This window comes from Schistocerca gregaria, chromosome 3 (genome assembly GCF_023897955.1).
Source record: "Schistocerca gregaria isolate iqSchGreg1 chromosome 3, iqSchGreg1.2, whole genome shotgun sequence".
NCBI lineage: Eukaryota > Metazoa > Arthropoda > Insecta > Orthoptera > Acrididae > Schistocerca > Schistocerca gregaria.
In genome coordinates, this window is record NC_064922.1 from 941,761,739 (window position 1) to 941,780,117 (window position 18,379).

At 42.6% G+C, this 18,379-nt stretch overlaps 1 protein-coding gene across 1 annotated transcript in view; it reads right to left on the bottom strand.

Annotated features, from left to right (window-relative positions):
• The window catches only part of LOC126355716 (polyglutamylase complex subunit TTLL1-like), a 186,122-nt gene that overhangs the window by 50,893 nt on the left and 116,850 nt on the right, over positions 1–18,379 (bottom strand). The window contains exon 5 of the mRNA XM_050006084.1: positions 10,572–10,758. Within this exon, the coding sequence (XP_049862041.1) occupies positions 10,572–10,758 (187 nt within the window). The remainder of the gene's footprint in view (positions 1–10,571; positions 10,759–18,379) is intronic.

Consider the following 18,379-nt stretch of genomic DNA (forward strand, 5'->3'; position numbering starts at 1 on the left):
TCAGTTCATCGACGAAAAGAAGTACATACAAAAATGTTCAGAAAAATTCTGGAATAAGGATACCGAAGCCAGTAAGGAATGAAATCAATAGCAAGTGCAGGGGAGCTAAGGCGAAATGGTTTCAGGAAAACGTGAAGAAATCGAAAAATAAATGGCTCTCGGAAGGAGTGATTATGCATATATAAAGATCAAAACAACTGTCGGTGGAATTAAAAACAAGGGCGTCAGCATTAAGAGTGCAATGGGAATTCGACTATTAAGCGCAGAGGAGAGAGCTGACGGGTAGAAAGAAAACATTCAAGGCCCCTGCAAGGGCAGGACGTGATCGGTGGAGAAATGGAAGTCAATATGGAAGGCACAGATTTTGTGAACTCCTCGTTGCTACTGCTGTGCAGACCGAATTGCCACTGTTGCTGCGTTAGGCCGAGTCTGTGAGTCCGTGAAACGGCTCCTGGTGCAGTACACCGCTAAGACAATTTCTCCCTGCCACTATTACGCCTTCCCCCCCCCCTTCCCCCCCCCCCACCCCCCATGAGGGCTGGTACTGCGAACGGCTGAAAGCAAGGGGCAACTACAGCCGTAATTTTTCCTGAGGGCATACAGCTTTACTGTATGATTAAATGATGATGGTGTCCTCTTGGGTGAAATATTCCAGAGGTAAAATAGTCCACCATTCGGATCTCCGGGCGGGGACTACTCAAGAGGATGTCGTTATCAGGAGAAAGAAAACTGGCGTTCTAGGGATCGGAGCGTGGAATGTCAGATCACTTAATCGGGCAGGTAGGTTAGAAAACTTAAAAAGGGAAATGGATAGGTTAAAGTTAGATATAGTGGAAATTTCTGAAGTTCAGTGGCAGGAGGAACAAGACTTTTGGTCAGATGAATACAGGGTTATAAATACAAAGTCAAATAGGGGTAATGCAGGATAAGGTTTAATAATGAATAAAAAATAGAAGTACGGGTAAGCTACTACAAACAGCATAGTGAACGCATTATTGTGGCCAAGACAGACACGAAGCCCACGCCTACTACAGTAGTATAAGTTTATATGCCAACTAGCTCTGCAGACGATGAAGAAATTGGTGAAATGTACGACGAGATAAAATAAATTATTCAGGTAGTAAAGGAAGACGAAAATATCATAGTCATGGGTGACTGGAATTCGAGAGTAGGAAAAGGGAGGGAACGAAACGTAGTAGGTGAATATGGATTGGGGCTAAGAAATGAAAGAGGAAGCCGCCTGGTGGAATTTTGCACAGAGAATAATTTAATCACAGCTAACACTTGGTTCCCCCCCATGAACCATGGACCTTGCCGTTGGTGGGGAGGCTTGCGTGCCTCAGCGATACAGATGGCCGTACCGTAGGTGCAACCACAATGGAGGGGTATCTGTTGAGAGGCCAGACAAACGTGTGGTTCCTGAAGAGGGGCAGCAGCCTTTTCAGTAGTTGCAGGGGCAACAGTCTGGATGATTGACTGATCTGGCCTTGCAACATTAACCAAAACGGCCTTGCTGTGCTGGTACTGCGAACGGCTGAAAGCAAGGGGAAACTACAGCCGTAATTTTTCCTGAGGACATGCAGCTTTACTGTATGATTAAATGATGATGGCATCCTCTTGGGTAAAATATTCCGGAGGTAAAATAGTCCCCCATTCGGATCTCCGGGCGGGGACTACTCAGGAGGATGTCGTTATCAGGAGAAAGAAAACTGGCGTTCTACGGATCGGAGCGTGGAATGTCAGATCCCTTAATCGGGCAGGTAGGTTAGAAAATTTAAAAAGGGAGATGGATAGGTTAAAGTTAGATATAGTGGGAATTAGTGAAGTTCGGTGGCAGGAGGAACAAGACTTCTGGTCAGGTGACTACAGGGTTATAAACACAAAATCAAATAGGGGTAATGCAGGAGTAGGTTTAATTATGAATAGGAAAATAGGAATGCGGGTAAGCTACTACAAACAGCATAGTGAACGCATTATTGTGGCCAAGATAGATAGGAAGCCCACACCTACTACAGTAGTACAAGTTTGTATGCCAACTAGCTCTGCAGATGATGAAGAAATTGAAGAAATGTACGATGAAATAAAAGAAATTATTCAGATAGTGAAGGGAGACGAAAATTTAATAGTAATGGGTGACTGGAATTCGATTGTAGGAAAAGGGAGAGAAGGGAACATAGTAGGTGAATATGGATTGGGGCTAAGAAATGAAAGAGGAAGCCGCCTAGTAGAATTTTGCACAGAGCTAACACTTGGTTTAAGAATCATGAAAGAAGGTTGTATACGTGGAAGAACCCTGGAGATACTAAAAGGTATCAGATAGATTATATAATGGTAAGACAGAGATTTAGGAACCAGGTTTTAAGTTGTAAGACATTTCCAGGGGCAGATGTGGACTCTCACCACAATCTATTGGTTATGACCTGTAGATTAAAACTGAAGAAACTGCAAAAATGTGAGAAATTAAAGAGATGGGACCTGGATAAACTGAAAGAACCAGAGGTTGTACAGAGTTTCAGAGAGAGCATAAGGGAACAATTGACAGGAATAGGGGAAAGAAATACAGTAGAAGAAGAATGGGTAGCTCTGAGGGATGTAGTAGTGAAGGCAGCAGAGGATAAAGTAGGTACAAAGACGAGGGCTGCTAGAAATCCTTGGGTAACAGAAGAAATATTGAATTTAATTGATGAAAGGAGAAAATATAAAAATGCAGTAAATGAAGCAGGCAAAAAGGAATACAAACGTCTCAAAAATGAGATCGACAGGAAGTGCAAAATGGCTAAACAGGGATGGCTAGAGGACAAATGTAAGGATGTAGAAGCTTATCTCACTAGGGGTAAGATAGATACTGCCTACAGGAAAATTAAAGAGACCTTTGGAGAGAAGAGAACCACGTGTATGAATATCAAGAGCTCAGATGGCAGCCCAGTTCTAAGCAAAGAAGGGAAGGCAGAAAGGTGGAAGGAGTATATAGAAGGTTTATACAAGGGCGATGTACTTGAGGACAATATTATGGAAATAGAAGAGGATGTAGATGAAGACGAAATGGGAGATACAATACTGCGTGAAGAGTTTGACAGAGCACTGAAAGACCTGAGTCGAAACAAGGCCCCCGGAGTAGACAACATTCCATTAGAACTACTGACGGCCTTGGGAGAGCCAGTCATGACAAAACTCTACCAGCTGGTGAGCAAGATGTATGAGACAGGCGAAATACCCTCAGACTTCAAGAAGAATATAATAATTCCAATCCCAAAGAAAGCAGGTGCTGACAGATGTGAAAATTACCGAACTATCAGTTTAATAAGCCACGGCTGCAAAATACTAACGCGAATTCTTTACAGACGAATGGAAAAACTGGTAGATGCAGACCTCGGGGAGGATCAGTTTGGATTCCGTCGAAATGTTGGAACACGTGAGGCAATACTGACCTTACGACTTATCTTAGAAGAAAGATTAAGAAAAGGCAAACCTACGTTTCTAGCATTTGTAGACTTAGAGAAAGCTTTTGACAATGTTGACTGGAATACTCTTTTTCAAATTCTAAAGGTGGCAGGGGTAAAATACAGGGAGCGAAAGGCTATTTATAATTTGTACAGAAACCAGATGGCAGTAATAAGAGTCGAGGGGCATGAAAGGGAAGCAGTGGTTGGGAAAGGAGTGAGACAGGGTTGTAGCCTCTCCCCAATGTTATTCAATCTGTATATTGAGCAAGCAGTAAAGGAAACAAAAGAAAAATTTGGAGTAGGTATTAAAATTCATGGAGACGAAGTAAAAACTTTGAGGTTCGCCGATGACATTGTAATTCTGTCAGAGACGGCAAAGGACTTGGAAGAGCAGTTGAACGGAATGGACAGTGTCTTGAAAGGAGGATATAAGATGAACATTAACAAAAGCAAAACGAGGATAATGGAATGTAGTCAAATTAAATCGGGTGATGCTGAGGGAATTAGATTAGGAAATGAGACACTTAAAGTAGTAAAGGAGTTTTGCTATTTAGGAAGTAAAATAACTGATGATGGTCGAAGTAGAGAGGATATAACATGTAGACTGGCAATGGCAAGGAAAGCGTTTCTGAAGAAGAGAAATTTGTTAACATCAAATATAGATTTATGTATCAGGAAGTCGTTTCTGAAAGTATTTGTTTGGAGTGTAGCCATGTATGGAAGTGAAACATGGACGATAACTAGTCTGGACAAGAAGAGAATAGAAGCTTTCGAAATGTGGTGCTACAGAAGAATACTGAAGATAAGGTGGATAGATCACGTAACTAATGAGGAGGTATTGAATAGGATTGGGGAGAAGAGAAGTTTGTGGCACAACTTGACTAGAAGAAGGGATCGGTTGGTAGGACATGTTTTGAGGCATCAAGGGATCACAAATTTAGCATTGGAGGGCAGCGTGGAGGGTAAAAATCGTAGAGGGAGACCGAGAGATGAGTACACTAAGCAGATTCAGAAGGATGTAGGTTGCAGTAGGTACTGGGAGATGAAGCAGCTTGCACAGGATAGAGTAGCATGGAGAGCTGCATCAAACCAGTCTCAGGACTGAAGACAACAACAACAACAACACTTGGTTCAAGAATCATAAAAGAAGGTTGTATACATGGAAGAAGCCTGGAGATACTAGAAGGTATCAGATAGATTATACAATTGTAAGAGAGAGATTTAGGAACCAGGTATTAAACTGTAAGACATTTCCAGGGGCAGATGTGGATTCTGACCACAATCTACTGGTTATGACCTCTAGATTAAAACTGAAGAAACTGCAAAAAGGTGAGAATTTAAGGAGAAGGGACCTGGATAAACTGACTAAACCAGAGGTTGTACAGAGTTTCAGGGAGAGCATATGGGAACAATTGACAGGAATGGGGGAAAGAAATACAGTAGAAGAAGAATGGGTAGCTTTGAGGGATGAAGTAGTGAAGGCAGCAGAGGATCAAGTAGGTAAAAAGATGAAGCTAGTAGAAATCCTTGGATAACAGAAGAAATATTGAATTTAATCGATGAAAGAAGAAAATATAAAAATGCAGTAAATGAAGCAGGCAAAAAGGCATACAAACGTCTCAAAATTGAGATCGACAGGAAGTGCAAAATAGCTAAGCAGGGATGGCTAGAGGACAAATGTAGGGATGTAGAGGCTTATCTCACTTGGGGTAAGATAGATACTGCCTACAGGAAAATTAGAGCGACCTTCAGAGAAAAGAGAACCACTTGTATGAATATCAAGAGCTCGGATGGAAACCCAGTTCCAAGCAAAGATGGGAAAGCAAAAACGTGGAAGGAGTATATAGAGAGTCTATACGTGAGGACAATATTATGGAAATGGAAGAGGATGTAGATTAAGATGAAATGGGAGATACGATAATGCGTGAAGAGTTTGACAGAGCAGTGAAAGAGCTGAGTTGAAACAAGGCCCGGGAGTAGACAACTTACCATTAGAACTACTGACACCCTTGGGAGAGCCAGTCCTGATAAAAGTCTACCATCTGGTGAGCAAAATGTATGAGACAGGCGAGATACCCGCAGACTTCAAGAAGAATATTATAATTCCAATCCCAAAGAAAGCAGGTGTTGACAGATGTGAAAATTGCCGAACTATCAGTTTAACTAGTCACAGCTGCAAAATACTGACACGAATTCTTTACAGACGAATGGAAAAACTGGTAGAAGGCGACCTCGAGGAAGATCAGTTTGGATTCCGTAGAAATGTTGGAACACGTGTCGCAATACTGACCTTACGTCTAATCTTAGAAGAAAGATTCAGCGAAGACAAACCTACGTTTCTAGCATTTGTAGACTTACAGTAAGCTTTCACAATGTTGACTGGACTACTCTCTTTCAAATTCAAATGGTGGCAGGGGTAAAATACAGGGAACGAACGACTATTTACAATTTGTACAGAAACCAGATGGCAGTTATAAAGAGTCGAGTGGCTTCAAAGGGAAGCAGTGGTTGGGAAGGGAGTGAGATAGGGTTGTAGCCTCTCCCCGATGTTATTCAATCTGTATATTGAGCAAGCAGTAATGGAAACAAAAGAAAAATTCGGGGTAGGTATTAAAATCCATGGGGAACAAATAAAAACCTTGAGGTTTGCCAATGACATTGTAATTCTGTCATAGACAGCAAAGGACCAGGAAGAGCAGTTGAACGGAATAGACAGTGTCTTGAAAGGAGAGTATAAGATGAACAACAACAAAAGCAAAACGAGGATAATGGAATGTAGACGAATTAAGATGGGTTATGCAGAGGGATTTAGGTTAGGAAATGAGACACTTAAAGTAGTAAAGGAGTTTTGCTATTTGGGGAGCAAAGTAACTGCTTATGGTCGAAGTAGAGGGGATATAAAATGTAGACTGGCAATGGAAAGGAAAGCGTTTTTGAAGAAGAGAAATTTGTTAACATCAAGTAAAGATTTAAGTGTCAGGAATTCGTTTCTGAAAGTATTTGTATGGAGTGTAGCCATGTATAGAAGTGAAACATGGACGACAAATAGGTTGGACAAGTAGAGAGTGTAAGCTTTCGAAATGTGGTGCTACAGAAGAACGCTGAAGATCAGATGGGTAGTTCACACAACTAATGAGGAAGTATTGAATAGGATTGGGGAGAAGACAAGTTTGTGGCACAATTTGACCAGAAGAAGGGATCGGTTGGTAGGACATGTTCTGAGGCATCAAGGGATCACCAATTTAGTTTTTGATGGCATCGTGGAGGGTAAAAATCGTAGAGGGAGACCAAGAGATGAATACACTAAGAAGATTCAGAAGGATGTAGGTTGCAGTAGGTACTGGGAGATGAAGAAGCTTGCACAGGGTAGAGTAGCATGGAGAGCTGCATCAAACCAGTCTCTGGACTGAAGACCACGACAACAACATGCAGTGTCATTCCATGATGATGTTACAGACTTCAGGGATGATGGCGATGGATAAATGTACCAATTTGAGGTAAGAGACCCTGGCCCGGAAACGTCCGAGTCGAAAGTTATAAGCGAAAACCGTTCTAATATCTCTGACAATCGATCTCTTCTACTGCAAGTTCCTTACTTGCCCTGAGAAGGCTGTATGAAGCAAAACAAAAAAAGACCAATAAACATGGGCTCTAAACTGCATACCTTAAGATTCATGACCACTTGTTCATCTTTGCTACTGTGCAACACATCTCTTCTACTGAACAAGTGGTCACAGCTCTTATGGTATGCACTTTGGACTCCATTTTTATTGCAATTTTTTTTGTCCGTACAACAGCCTCCCAAAATATGGAGAGCAATGAGCTTTCAACAGAAGAGCTCGACTGTCAGAGATATTAGAACGATTTTCGCTTATAACTTTCGACTGGGCCGTTTCCGGGCCAAGGTCCCTTACCTCAAATTGGTACATTTATCCTTCGCCATCATCCCTGAAGTCTGTAACATCATCATGGAATCATCCTGCATTTCGGTAAGATTTGAATTCCACCCCTTAGTCTCTACTTATTTCTGTGCAACACTCTCATCTCGTGCACAACTACCTGAGAGCTGACTGAAGGTTCCAATTCATGCAAGAAAGCTCTGCTTCTTTCAAGACAATAGTTAGTATACTTACGTAGTTCCCTTCTCAGTATTTGCATGATTATGCAACTTACACTCCGTCTGTTAATCGGTGACACAGTGTCGGAAACCTGGTTTGCCTTTGGTGTATCCTATGAACGTACTTAACCAGATACAAATTGAGAACTTCCCTAGAAATGTATCACTTTTTCTATACTAAAAACTCATGTATGGTAATTCCAAATCCTAGTGCACAAGAGTTGACGCTTTGAACTACAAATACAGACTTACATCAGCGCTGTACTCGTTAGTGTAGACATGACGCATCATGTTGTATATGTTAAATGTATTATGTATATGTATTAGCGGAGTTCCCTGTCCCCACACACCGTGACGCATATCCACTTGTTTGACGAGGATGCTGACCTTACAAATATTAATAGTTACATACACAATAAATGAGTTTATTACATTGTACTAACAATGATTTGTAAGTTAACGTATTCATCCAGTAGAGTTATCATACAACACATCATAACTTTCGTTTCTCGAACAATGGTCCATACCTAAAATAGATACATTCTCGTTTCTCCAGCATTGCTGCAAGTTTATACCATCAACACGGTAACGCTTTGTACATATAGGCGAAGACCAGGGCACATTTACGCGGATTTATTTTCGGAAATTTTTAAATATTTTCGCTTAGGTATATCGTGTTAAAATATTTTAGTCTTATGACATGGTTATTAAAGTATAGCTCGGTGTGCATTCTTCTAACTGAACATTACAGTTAAGAGTGCAAAATAATTTTATATAGGCTTAAGTCGAATGCGTGAACGTGCCTCGGGTATGGGGCAGGTTTACGCACCTGCTGGGGCACGCTTCTGGTATCACGGAACACATTAATGAGTAAACAAAACCCGCTACTGAAACTTGGAAAATATTTTCCACTGGCAGTAAACAAAATTATTGGCTTACTTACGCCAATTAACATGGTAAAAAACAACTATTTTACTTGCGGTAAACAAATTGACTAATTTCCACCCGATAGCATAATGTAGCCTACATAGATGTTTCAATGTTAATTAAAGCTCTATCCATCATCACTGTCCGAGTTGCAATTTATGCACACTAAAAGCAATGTGCATCCTCTAGCTGAATCGTCATGAGCTCAAAATTTAGATCTAAGGTGCAGGACCCATACTTGATTTCCTTGTGGTTGACCGTATGGTTTCAAGCAGTAAATACAAAGCCATTTTTCAAAAAAATGGGTCAAATGGCTCTGAGCACTATGCGACTTATATTCTGGGGTCATCAGTCACCTAGAACTTAGAACCAATTAAACCTAACTAACCTAAGGATATCACACACATCCATGCGCGAGGCAGGATTCGAACCTGCGACCGTAGCAGGCCGTGGTGGCCGTGCGGTTCTAGGCGCTCCAGTCCGGATCCGCGCTGCTGCTACGGTCGCAGGTTCGAATCCTGCCTCGCGCATGGATGTGTGTGATATCCTTAGGTTAGTTAGGTCTAAGTAGTTCTAAGTTCTAGGGGACTGATGACCACAGCAGTTGAGTCCCATAGTGCTCAGAGCCATTTGAACCACTCCGGCCGGCGCAGTTTTTCACCCTTTTAATCAACATACTGAAGGTCGTAAGAGGAAGGTGGAACACATGTATAGGCCCTTCGTTGAGGCGCGAGTGCTTGCTAATAGATGCTTTGGAAGGAGTAATTGGTGATTGGAAATTGAGAGGAAGGCGGAGATACACAATATGATAGACGAGGTAAATGGAAGCGCTAGTTACGCGGACGCAAAGAGGATGGCAGAAGACAGGAGAATATAGAGAGCCACCATGTCAAAATGTACCTTTGTGCAAAACAATAATGATGACATCAGAAGTAGGCCTATGCACGTTTTTCCTTGTTCTTGTTCTTAGCCATTTCTTACTCGTATCATTCCTTGCTCTCATAGAATTAATTCTTTCTGCTTGAGATTCATTAGGTTCAAACAGCTCTTTTAGCAATTTCTACATTTTAGTCTCCTGTGTCTTCATTTCTTTTTTGCTTTGGGTTTCCAACTGCTGTTTTCTTACAGTATCCTTGATTGGGTTATCAGGATGATAATGCAAAAGTGAGCAAGCATGCCCCAACAGAACTGCGTAGAGGTGCCCCATCGACATGTTTGACTTAGTTTCGAAACTATTGTAGCAATTTTCAGGCTTTGAAATTTTACAAATGTACCTTGTAAAGTAGAATAATTTCCTGTAAATTTCTTGTAAACGAACTTATATTTATCTATTCTCAATTCTAAAAGGTATGCTCCCTAGGAGCTTCAATATTTGAGATTTATTCACCTTGCACAAATACACAAATGTGTTCTTCGCGCTAAGACGTTCACACAACTGGTGCCGTAAAGTTCGTGAAAGCCTCAGTAGAGGGCAGTAATAATCTTCCATTGCCAGTAGCGCTCAAGGAACTTATAAATCGGCGCTGCTATGTTTTACAGTACTGTGGGATATGAGGCTCGAAAATACATACATTTCAGTTCAAAAATTTGGAGCTCTAAAAAACAGCATGCTACAATTCGTGCACATGCTAACGTTATAAGCTGCATTTGGTTACGAACAAACAGTTATGGCAATTTTTTTGTAGTAAGCAAAAAATAAATCGGTAAACAGTGACTGGTTACTGTTTGTTAATATAAATTAAACTGGTGTCTTGTAGTTACATACTTAAATATTATGTTGTGACATAACTCAAAGGAAAATGTGTTATAAACAGAGGCTCGTAGGTTTACCATCACAATGGCCGGCTTCTACACTGTCCAGTGTTCACAGTAGACCATTTAGGAAATTGTGGGGGACTTTGGTAGCGCTTTAGCGAGAGTAGTTTGCGACAAAAGTACTGTGCTTAAACGTGCCCCACGCATAAACATGCCCCGAATTCCGCTACCTATACATTACGCACAACATGTTAGCGTGAGCTGTTAGCGCCCCTCCTCCCTAAAGCCTGCGACACGTACGGTGCGTTGCGCCGCCTGCACGCACTCACCGGGAGATGACGTAGGACTCCTTGACGAGCGCCGGGTTGAAGGGCATCTTGCTCTCGCGCGACCACCGCTTCAGTTTGGACAGCTTGTTGATGAGGAAGATGCCCGCGCCCTGCGACTTGCCGCACGGCTTCATGATCCACGTGCTCTGCGGGCTCTTCCGGTACTCCTCCACGAACATGTTGTAGTCTGCAACGGCAAGTCCTCAGCCCCAGAGGCACGCCAAAACACCATGCGTCTTCTACAGCGTGAAAAGTATTCAAACCGACAAACTCTGGGAGGTTGTAGGGGACCTCAAAACCAATACTTTCGCCCGCATCTCGTGGTCGTGCGGTAGCGTTCTCGCTTCCCACGCCCGAGTTCCCGGGTTGGATTCCCGGTGGGATCAGGGATTTTCTCTGCCTCGTGATGGCTGGGTGTTGTGTGATGTCCTTAGGTTAGTTAGGTTTAAGTAGTTCTAAGTTCTAGGGGACTGATGACCATAGATGTTAAGTCCCATAGTGCTCAGAGCCATTTGAACAAATACTTTTCCCTAATGTCATTTTTTCCTATGAGGATTATTTAAACCGGTGGAGGCCGTATTACGCTATTCAATTGTTAGAGGCCGTATTACGATCTTCAATTGTTAGAGGGCGTATTACGCTATTCAGTTGTAGGCAACTGCTGTCCACCAGCGTAGTAGTGCATTGTCTCTGTTTACTAATGGACCGATACACCTGGAGTGAGTACACTGATATGGTTGGTGTGTACTACGTAGGACACCACAACGGACGAGCTGCACAGCGGGTTTATCAACAACAATATCCTGTGTGCCGGACGGAGATTCGAACTCGGGACCTTTGCCTTTCGCGGGCAAATGCTCTACCGACTGAGCTACCCAAGCACGACTCACGCCCCGTCCTCAGTTTTACTTCTGCCAGTACCTCGTCTCCTACCCCCAGTTCTGCAAGGTTCGCAGGAGAGCTTCTGTAAAGTATGGGAGGTCCGGCACACAGTTTTAATCTGCCATGAAGTTTTATATCCGCGCACACTCCGCTGCAGAGTGAAAATTTCATTCTGGAAACAATATCCTAATCGCTGTGTCCCTCATCATACGACCTTTGCTGCTGTGTACCAAAGTCTGCGTGATACCGCGTCATTTAGCAGATTACCTGGACAGGGACGCCGTCGCACGGTAAGAACGATGCAATTTGAGGAATCTGTTTTGCAGCTTGTGGAGCTGGGTCCTTCAATCAGCACTCGTGCAATTGCACGTAACATGGGGAATGTAAGAACAGTCCTTCGAGAGCAATTGATACGTGCTACCGGCCGGTGTGGCCGTGCGGTTCTAGGCGCTTCAGTCTGGCAGCGCGTGACCGCTACGGTTGCAGGTTCGAATCCTGCCTCGGGCATGGATGTGTGTGATGTCCTTAGGTTAGTTAGGTTTAAGTAGTTCTAAGTTCTAGGGAACTGATGACCACAGATATTAAGTCCCATAGTGCTCAGAGCCATTTGAACCATTTTTGTTACGTCCATTTCACTTACAGCGTGTCCAAAACCTAGAACCAGTTGATTATCCACCCAGAGCACAGTTTTCGCAGTGGTACCTGGAACAGTGTGAAATACATTTTACATTTCCATCCTCTGTGTTGTTTACCAACGAAGCAACGTTCGGGCGTGATGGAGTCTTCAACATGCACAATTCGCATGTTTGAAGTGAGGATAACCCACACGCCACAGTTGCTAGCGCTCATCAAGTGCGGTTCTTCGTTAATCTCGGGGTCGGTATTGTTGGGGACTGTTTAATTGGCGTATCTGCTACCTAGGCCATTAAATGGCAGGCACTATTACAATTTTCTCGCCAGAGCATTGCCACAATTGCTGGAAGACGTCCCGCTCCTTACAAGAAAACGCATGTGGTTCCAAAATGACGGGGCGCCGGCACATTTCAGTCGTCGTGTGCGTCGATTTCTGGACCGACGGTTCCCAGAAACGTGGATTGGCAGAGGTGGTCCTGTACCATGGCCTGCTCGATCCCCAGATATGTCCCCTCTGGACTATTTTGTGTGAGGAGAGATGCGCAACCTTCTTTACGCAAGTCCTGTTGCATCAGAAGAAGATCTGGTTGCCCGGATAGTAGCAGCAGCAGGAACTATTCAGGATACTCCTGGGGTTTTTGCCCGTGTCAGACAGAACATGATCGGACGCTGTAACCTTTGTTTACGTGTCAATGGAGGCATTTTTTAAAATCTACTGTAATTGAAATTGGGTTGTGTTAATCTGTTGTCTCCTGGTCATAAAAAAAACGGAAAAGTGTTTGTTGGTTTAGTTAATTTCCCGCCAGAGAAATCTTATTCTACCGGTTTAAATACTCCTCATAGGAAAAAATGACATAAGGGGAAAATATTTGTTTTGATGTCCCCTACAACCTCCCAGAGTTTGTCGGTTTAAATACTTTTCACCCTGTATGCACACATTGTACTGCAAAGTGGAAAATTACCATCAACGTCTGCACCTGTTCATTCTTGCTTCCTTATTAAGGTAAATTTTTCCTCAAACTGACTGATTATTTCGACGCCGCAATGCTTCACTGGCCACGGTCTTGTTGGTGCGTCATGCGTACCTTGCCTTCGACTTTCCGAATCAGGTATAGACGGACCTACCATTTACTCTGGACTGCGAACCACGGTGGTATTTTTTACTTTAAAAATCACTGGTAGAACCGGGACAGAACAATTCTTGGGGTCGAGTAGGAATCCAATCCCGAACGTTTATATCTGTAGTCTGCCACTAATCCAAAAGATTTTACAAAATTTACCACAATTACAATCACAGGAAATAATATCAATTTATGAACGTTTGCGAGCATTGTGACATATTCACACTTCAGTTTTCAGCAGGGAAACTGTAACTGAATTCTATTTTTATGCATTTTGTTGTTGTTTTTTATCGTAGTCTGTAAAAGCGGGTTGTATCTAGTATCTGTAAGTTTGCTTGCGTTGTCTCCGTATTAGCTACGGCTGTGATTTCGCCTTGGTGCTGAATTTATTTACAGTCTGGCTTCACTAGTATCTGCAAAGTCTTCATAGTATTTTTGCTGCATCTGTATCTTTATTTATTTGTTGCGCGAAAGTGTATTGTCAGTAATCCTCCAGTCTGTCGCGTATTTCCTCGTTTCAGTATCACCTAGCACGTAGAGGGTCATTCCGTCACGATTTTTCAATGTTTTAGGAACGATGTAGAAGGGTAAGTGTATCAATTTGAGGTTATTGACCCTGGTACGGAAACCACCGGAGCTGAAAACTATAAGCGAAAACCGTCCTGGTACCTCTTGTCAGAGTAATGCATGTACCGGTAGTGTTGTTACTAGGATTGTAGGGTAGACACGTTTCAGAGGTGGTAGTATGGACCAAAACACGAAAAATTGTCTGGTAAACATGAGCTCTAAAATGCATAACATAAGAGCTATAAGGACTTGTTCATTTTCGTTACAGTGAAACACATCTCTTCTACTGAACAAGTGCCCACAGCTCTTGCGCTTTGCATTTTAGAGCCCATATTTACTGTTTCTGATGTTGTTGTTGTTGTTGTTGTAGCCCATACTACGAGGGTAAGTCATTTATTATCCGAAAAGCAGTCGGCTGATCCTGAGGGAATTAGATTAGGAAATGAGACACCTAAAGTAGTAAAGGAGTTTTGATATTTGGGCAGCAAAATAACTGATGATGTTAGAAGTTGAGAGGATATAAAATGTAGACTGGCAATGGCAAGGAAAGCGTTTCTGAAGAAGAGAAATTTGTTAACACCGAGTATAGATTTAAGTGTCAGGAAGTCGTTTCTGAAAGCATTTGTATGAAATGTAGTCATGTATGGAAGTGAAACATGGACGATAAACAGTTTGGACAAGAAGAGAATATAAGCTTTCGAAATATGGTGCATAGAAGAATGCTGAAGATTATATGGGTAGATCACATAACTAATGAGGAGGTGTTGAATAGAATTGGGCAAAAGATTAGTTTGTGGCACAACTTGACCAGAAGAAGGGATCGGTTGGTAGGACATGTTCTGAGGCATCAAGGGATCACAAATTTAGTATTGGAGGGCAGCGTGGAGGGTAAAAATCGTAGAGGGAGACCAAGAGATGAATACACTAAGCAGATTCAGAAGGATGCAGGTTGCAGTAGGTACTGGGAGATAAAGAAGCTTCCGCAGGATAGAGTAGCATGGAGAGCTGCATCAAACCAGTCTCAGGAGTGAAGACCACAACAACAACAGTTATAAAAAATCGGAAACCAGCAAGAACATCATTTTTCGACATAGTCTCTCTTGCGTTTCTTCGCACTTGGTCCACCGTTGTACAAGCTTCCTGATGCCCTCGTAAAAGGTTTCCGGTTGAGCTGTGAGCCAGGAATGCTTCCACTGCTTCGTCCGAGGCATATGGACAGCCCCTTAATGCCTGTTCGAGTGGATCAAACAAGTGATAGAAGGGGCAACATCGGGACTATATGCAGGATGATCCAGTACTACAAATCTGAGTTTCTGGAGCGTCTCAGCAGTGTGGGCAGCAGTATGCGGACGGGCATTGTTGTGCAACAACACACCTTCTGACAGCAACCTTCGGCGTTGCTTCGTACCTCACTGTAACGTACACTGTTTATTGTTGTGCCCATTTACCCATAATGTTCCAGTATTGGACCTTGTGCGTCCCAAAAAACCGTAAGCATCAGTTTTCCTGTGGACGGTTCAGTCTTGAACTTTTTCTTGTACGGCGAATTTGGATGTTTCCATTCCATACTCTGCCGTTTACTCTCCGACTCGTAATGATGGATCTATGTTTCGTCACTAGTGATGATTCTGTCTAAGATGCTGCCCCCTTCGTTATCATAGCGATACAAATGTTTTTTTGCAAATGTCCAAGCGCGTTTGTTTATGCAACTGTGTGAGTTGTTTTGGGACCCATCTTGCACAAACTTTATGAAACCCAAGTCTGTTGTGGATGATTTCGTAGGCAGAACCGTGGCTAATTTGCAGACGATGTGCCACTTCGTTAATAGTTAATTGTCTGTCTGAAAGAATCACTTCACGTGAACGCTCATTGGTTTCTTCATTTGTGGCGGTAAACGGTCGTCCGGCTCCTTCGTTCAGCATCACACTTGTGCGACCATTTCGGAATTCTGCTATCGAGTCGTAGACACTGGACAGTGTGTTGCCCGTTATGTTTGCCTGTAAACAGTTTTGGCTCGCATTGGGACAAGAGGCTCACTTATTTCCTTGATTGCTGTGAGTGACTCTGCTTTGAACCTTTTTTGTATTCAGTAGGCACAAGACGCCTGCATGCTTACAAATTTTGTCCATCTTTTCAGATTTCCGGGAAAGTCGCTTCGTTTTTTATTAAGTGGTTTGTTTAGTGTAACGTTTCAGGTCGTTCAATTGTTAGCTGACTTATTCTGGCACCGTTACGTTTCCCTTAACCGCCACTCAGGACGATGAGACTGTAATTGTTTCTTCGTGTTTTTAAAAGAGTAAAGCGCCATTTGACTGTGTATTACTGTGCAGTATTTACCTTGTGTACTGTCTACTTTTCGGCTTTTATGCCATTATCAAGCACAATGCTAAAAGTTGTTGTTGTTGTTGTTGTTGTCTTCAGTCCTAAGACTGGTTTGATGCAGCTCCCCATGCTACTCTATCCTTTGCAAGCCTCTTCGTCTGCCAGTACCTACTGCAACCTACATCCTTCTGAATCTGCTTAGTGTATTCATCTCTTGGTCTCCTTCTACAATTTTTACCCTCCACGCTGCCCTCCAATACTAAATTTGTGATCCCTTGATGCCTCAGAACATGTCCTACCAACACATGTCCTACTAACCGGTCCCTTCTTCTTGTGAAGTTGTGCCACAAAAGTTGTTAGACCATTATTATGTCATATCTGTTAAGGTAGCAAAAGCAAGTAAACAAGACTAACACATGTCTTTAAGATGTAACTGTCCACAGTTCAACTGCTCTGGGTGCCTTAAAAGATATCTTCTTAGTACAGAAGACAAATACAGTAAATACAGTAATACAGTCAAAAGAAAGTTTACTCTTTTTAAAAGCGGCTCAACACCATGTTTTGAAGTAAGCCTTACCCAAAGGGTTGGCTAGGCTCTAAACTCTTGATTATTTTGCGTCAGTTGATTATTGTGAGCCGACAGTAAGAGCTACTAGGTTTTAAATTTGTTTAACTTTGGTATTTTAAGATGTCTTTTAAATAAAGCTTTCTTAGAATCTTCCTGTTTAAAGAATTCTAATTTTCTTTTTCCCGCAGTTCTTTTACTAAAAATTACTGTATATTGTTCATTTCATGATTGTTAAGTATTATTAATAAAAGTTTTTCTTATTACAGCAAGATTGGCCGAATAAATTTTGATCTTTTTTAAGCAGTTTTCTGGTTTTTAAATTGCGGCGTTATTGACCGTTTTATCTGTTAATGCAATGTTCTATAATGATTTTCTATGTGTGTTTCAGATATCTCCTGAGTACAGTATTTGTCCGTGTGTATGCGAAGACATCTGCCAGGAAGGCCTTAGGCGCCGTTTGATGGTGACCGCTACGCTTTGCGTTGCATCTGCGACGCCAGCGTCATTAGAATGTGTTGTAAAGCGTGTAAGCTATGATATGATAGGGATGTTTATTCTAACTTCACATTTATTTGTAATTTATTGCTAAACAAATGTGTGCAATTAGTTTGTGTATCCTCTGGCATTGTGTCCACGATCCTTCCACGTCCTCATGGAGTGTAGTTGACAATTTAATTCAATTGTATTAAGGCCACAGCTCACAAACTATGTACTGGGTCGGGCAGAAACAATCGAGGCTAAAACCGAGTGGGGTAGAACTACGCACGAAGAATGCCCTCGTTGGTTACAATGGAGCACTGAACCGCAACTCATCGCGCTTTTCTGACTGAAGCATATTTGGTTGGTTGGTTGATTGGTTGAGGGGAGGCGACCAGAGAGCCAGGTCATCGGCCCCTCGGATGAGGGAAGGATGAGGAACGTGTCCTTTCAAAGGAACCATCCTTGCATTTGCCAAAAACGATTTAGGGAAAATCTTAATCAGTATGGCCGGACGTTGGTGAACTGTATATCAGAAGCGGTGACAGCAGAACGGCACAGAAATCGATGGTGTATTTTGTGTGTTTCCTATTAGAAGACATGAGGAAAGCCAAGGACTGTAAGGCCACCAGAATACGTACTGAATGCCATTCATAGCAGTCCTAGGCGTTCAGTAAACCTACACACACCAGTTTTGCACCTGCCACTCCATACTGTGTGCCATATTATCCACAGTGATTCACCTTATCGTCCGTACAAAATATAGGCGACCCTTATGTTATGGAAGCGCTACTATGCCTCCTGGAAACAATTCAGTAAAGACCTAATCGCCATATTGGTCGAGAATAGGGGAATACTTCCCAATCCCATATGTCGGAGAAGCACATTTTGTACAACAAGCAAAACACTCGATACTGTAGCAATGAAAATCCACAGGAACTCCATGGAAAACCACTCCATAATGAAAAAAGTCACGGTTGGGTGCAGTGTTCGGCTTCCAGGACCACTGGAGCGTATTTTTTCGAAGATCATCGCGAAAGCGAAGTCACAGTCAGTTCGGAATGTTACAGAGCCCCACTGCCGGCATTTCTCATTTCTGAATGACACAGACAATGGACTGGCTGACTTGACATCGGTTTACCTCCAGCGTCCGTCTGCTCAGTTGGGTGGTAACGTGCTCGCCTCCCATGTAAGCGGGCGCGGGTTCGACTCCCGACCGGGTTCGAGATTTTCTCCGT